Source organism: Cynara cardunculus, assembly GCF_001531365.2.
Source record: "Cynara cardunculus var. scolymus isolate 2C chromosome LG 2, CcrdV1, whole genome shotgun sequence".
In the NCBI taxonomy this organism is placed as follows: Eukaryota; Viridiplantae; Streptophyta; class Magnoliopsida; order Asterales; family Asteraceae; genus Cynara; species Cynara cardunculus.
Window position 1 is genome coordinate 29,779,764 of NC_037529.1, and position 5,027 is coordinate 29,784,790.

Below are 5,027 nucleotides of genomic sequence, written 5' to 3' on the forward strand. Positions count from 1 at the left end.
TAAGCAGTTCCTTAGTCCAATGGTTTTAAACAAAGCTTGACTAAGCAGTTCCTTAGTCCAATGGTTTTCAAACAAGTAATATGCATAGTTTGCTTAATCTCATGCTTTTCCCCCAAAACAATAAACAAAGCATTAAAAGTGGCGCCATGAGAACTCACTGGTTTGATGATGAATATCCGAGGAAATGAAGTCTGAAGCTCTCAACGTCTGCCCTGTCTTCCTAAATAGACCAACATCCCACATTCAGATCTCCTATGAGCTCTAGACGAAAATAGAGTCAAGTTGCACCCTATGTAATGCCATCGGATTTTAGGAAATAAAATTGATATTTTATTAATAAACTAATAATAGTCCAAAATAAAAGAAATCAAAATCTTTTACTCAAAAGCTGATTTTTGGACAGATTATACATTATGTTCCAAGAATTCTTGGGGTTCACAAGACTCTAAAGGTAGAAACCTTCCAAAAGTTATTTTATGCCCAACTTGTCACATCATTTAAGATAATGACATCAGCCGACTATTCCAAATATCAAGAAGTTTGAGTGAGTTTTAAATTCCTCATCATTACCTTACAACCTTGAATTACACAGCCCCCAAAACAAATTGCACGCTCACCAAGCGGCAATTATTTGGGGTCGAACTCATCATTTTCCAAAGGTAATCACCATTTTCAAGCTAGCAAAATAAATTTAAATCTCCAGGGAAGAATCTTTCTCGATTCCATTGAGTTTTCAAAGAAGATAGGATAGATTAAGTTGCATGCAAGATTTAACACTTCAAAACATAGTTTTACATGCTTAAACTTCACATGCAATGGTTTTCCCCTTCCTACTTTGGAGTTCAAGGAACATGGATCATAGATTATTATCCTCTTTGAAAACATTTTCATGTTTTCAACGAATAATCTCCCCTCTTTGGTTCTCCAGAAAAATTCAACTACATGGCCGAGATGTGGAAGAAATAAGATAGAGTCTCATGATATTTTACAAAAATAAAATAACTAGTATCGTACCTCTTTCTTATAATCTTGAAGGATCTTCAAGATTGAGAGAGAGAATTTCTAAAGACTTGCTTAAAGGTGGATTCGGCTGGAGAGTGATTGATCTTAGAGAGAGTTTAGAGAGATGAAAAGTTTCAAGTTGGCGATAAYGAAAATGAGAGTTTTCAAAGGATGAGGGGTATTTATACAAGGAKTTTAATGAAAYAAATGGGMTGGCCTCTAAAGGCCCRAACCAAATAAAACTTMTATTTTTCTCAATAAGAATAASCCCACYAAAATATTTACCCAACRTAAATAGAATGACATTWTTAAACCCAAAACTCCATCTTTTGATAAATCAAGTGGACATTCAAATGGGACTTTTGCATTTTTAATTTAAAAGTTTATAATATCAACTTTATTTTATTTAGAGCATTTCAAAAATATTTGGCATTACACAAGTTAGCTTTATCTGATCTCCCACCGAGGTGTGATCTTCCAAACAAAACTTGGGAGCTAAGCTAGATGAATTTTAATCACTAAAAATAGGTCCTAGAGAAATATTATTTCTAAATATAGGATCTATAATAAAATGTTAACCTGAGACTCCGAAATGACAGAATGTCACATCAACTCTTTTTTGTTGACTAAATGTTGTAAACTTTTATGATCAGTGTAGACCTGACACTTTGTTCCCAGAAGATAACGCCTCCATATTTTCCAAGCAAATACCACTGCTGCTAATTCCATATGATGAGTTGGGTATTGCTTCTCGTGATCTTTTAGTTGCCTAGAAGCATAAGAAATCACCTTTCCTCTTTGCATCAGAACACATGCAAACCCTTGTTTTTAGGCATGGTTGTCCACTACAAAATTTCCTTCTCCTTCTGGTAGAGTCAACCATGGGGAACTGCAGAGGTGATTTTTTTAACAGTTGAAAGGCTTTTTGTTGTTCTTCCTCCCATTGAAATTTAACATTCTTTCGAGTCAATTTGGTCAACGGCACAACTATCTTAAAAACAATCTTGAATAAATTTATGGTAGTAGCCTGCCAATCCCAAAAAGCTTCGAATATCATAAGGAGTCTTTGGGGCCTCCCATTTTTCAACTACTTCAATCTTTGTTGGATCTACTTTCACCCCTGCTTCTGAAATGACATGACCCAAGAACTGGACTTCCCTTAGCCAAAATTCACAGTTGGACAATTTTGCATACAACTTTTCTCTTTTCAAAAGTTAAAGTATCAGGTGGAGGTGTTCTGCGTGCTCATCTTCGGTTTTAGAGTATATAAGGATATCATCAATAAATACAATAACAAATTTATCAAGATACTCCTTGCATACCCTATTCATTAAATCCATCAAGGTTGCGGGTGCATTAATTAGACCGAATGGCATAACTAAAAATTCATGGTGTCCGTACCTTGTTCGAAAAGCTGTTGTGGTAATGTCTTCCTTTCTGACTTTAAGCTGATGATACCCTGATCTTAAATAGATCTTTAAGAAATAGCTTGTTCCCACCAGTTGATTGAATAAGTCATCAATCCTTGGCAATGAATATTTATTCTTCATTGTCAACTTGTTTAATTCTCGATAGTCTATACACATCCGCATAGACCCATCTTTTTTTTAACAAAAAAAACTGGATCACCCCAGGGAGAATTGCTAGGTTGAATGAATCCTTTATCAAGCAAATCCTTTAATTGAATAACCAATTCTTTGAAGTCAGATGGAGCTAGTCCATATGGTGCTTTAGCTACTCGTGCTGCATTAGGTAAGAGATAAACTCTGAATTCACTAACAATTGGAATCAACTCCTACTTCCCTTTCTTTTTCTTTGCATCAATAACATAAGACAAACATCCCTGACACTTCTTTTGGATACATTTTTGGGCTTTTAGTACTGATAAAAGATTAGTATGATGATTCTGACGATCACCATATATAACAACTGTCCCTCTACTTGGCAGGGTGATTCTGATCATTTTTTTGTTATACACAATACTGGCATGATGTTCTACCAACCAATCCATGCTTACTACTACATCGAACTCTTTCATCGGCATTGGGAACAGTCGAATTGGTAACTCACGCCCCTCAATAACAATAATGCTGTTATTGAATACATAGGTAATAGGCTCTTGACTATTAGCAGTGTCAACTACTAATTCATCATCAAGTGGCACAAAATTCAAACATGCAAATTGAGCAAGTGAAGGGATAGAAATGAAAAGTTTGCACCTGAGTCAAACAACAATTTAGCATGTATAGAATTCAGAAGAAAGGTACCTGTTACTACGACAGGTGTGGTCTCTGCCTCTTTCTTTATCATCTGGAAGGACCGACCTCGTGCTCCTCCTTGCCCTCCTCTGGATACACTAGATCTTCCCCGAGTACCAGATACATTACTTCCCATTGTCAACTGTGGAGTTCTCAACAACGAACAGTGGGGTCGAATATGATCTAGGGAATTACTATTAAAACATCTTTTATTAGTTGGGTAACTTCTTGAAAATTGATTTGTCTCGCCATATTTATAACATTTTCTCGGGTTTGCTTTGTAGTCACCTTGATGAACCTGTCGACACCGAGCACAAATTTTTTCACTGACCTTCTGATCAGTTCTGTTATCATATTTCACTGATTTTGACCCTCAAAAGTTAGACGAAGGTCCTTCCCATTTCCTCTTTCCAACCACCTTTCCCTCTATCTGTATGTTCTTGTTTCGTTCAGTAACTTCCGCCACGTCCACAGTTAGTGAAAAGGTAGTTCGGTTCATGGCGATCACAAATTTACGGATCGACGGTTTTATACCCCAAATATACCTCTCCACCTTTCTGAATTCTGACGAAATGTAATGTTCAGCAAATCGGGAATACTCAATGAATTTCTCAGTATACTCTCGAACAGTTCTATTGCCCTGTTCCAACTTTAGAACATCTTCCTCCATTTGTCTTGCAGCCGTCTTGGGACAGAACTGATCTTTGAATCGGTTCACAAATTCTGCCCAAGATAGGGTTTGTAAGAAATATGTCCTGGGCAATGACACAACTTCCCACCAAAACAAAGCATTAGACTTCAATACAAATACATCAAATCGAGCTTTATCTGCTTCTAGACACCTAATAGTGTTAAACACATATTCGATCTCCTTAATCCAACACATGGCCTTAACTGGATCTCTTTCTCCAGAGAAAGTTGGTGGTTTACAAGTCAAAAACATCTTGATGTCTCCCTCCTTGTTGTGAGCAACTGGAACAGAGGGATGCACTTCCACTCTTTCTGTTTCAACCCTGGCAGGTATTCTCACGAAAGATGTCAAGGTTTCCCTTTACTTTCCCATCTCTTCTACCAGCATATCTCTTGTTATATACTCTCGACGAGGCACCTATTCTTCATGAACATTCCTAGAGTGAGATTACTCCCGCTCGGAATGAGTCTCAGCCTGAATCATTCCCTGTGCCTAACTTCTTCTTCTGCCCCTACCACTAGTTCTCCCTTGACCTCTATTTCCTGATCTACTCGTTGGAAGATTTACAGGTGATTCCTTTCTTTCCTCAGATTCAGGACGAGTAATTCTCTTAGATCTCCGTGTTCGGCTAGACATCTGCAGATTTCAATGTTAATAATCACGTATTCACATTTCCAAATATAATGAAGAATCTAAGTCCATATATGTACCTGTAAATTCATAATTACACTGTTCTTTTAACTCATCATATTTATTTCCAATGGTGCTAACTATGTCCGGGACCCCTAACATGCAATGAAATAGTTTAAGTCTAGGTATTATACTTTAAATACCTAAATCTCTTAAACTCAGACTCTAATACCACTTTCTGTAACACCCCACAAAACACATTGCATGTAACATAAACTTCATTCATAAGAAATACATGTTTATACACCACATAGATCCCAAGTACAAGAAATACATATCTTACAGTGTTGATCCCAGATCTCTCAATAACACTTATAATCTAGTTACGAATAACCAAATTATAGTGATTTTATGAAGAAAGTTAAGAAGACTCAAAAGTAAACTAT

The 5,027-nt window shown here is 36.6% G+C and overlaps 1 protein-coding gene across 1 annotated transcript; it reads right to left on the reverse strand.

Annotated features, from left to right (window-relative positions):
* Window positions 1-3,633: 3,633 nt before the first annotated feature.
* Window positions 3,634-4,146, reverse strand: LOC112506040. Its single transcript, XM_025110067.1, has one exon. It carries the CDS (start codon window positions 4,144-4,146, stop codon window positions 3,634-3,636), a length of 513 nt encoding a protein of 170 aa, XP_024965835.1.
* Between the last annotated feature and the right edge of the window lie 881 nt (window positions 4,147-5,027).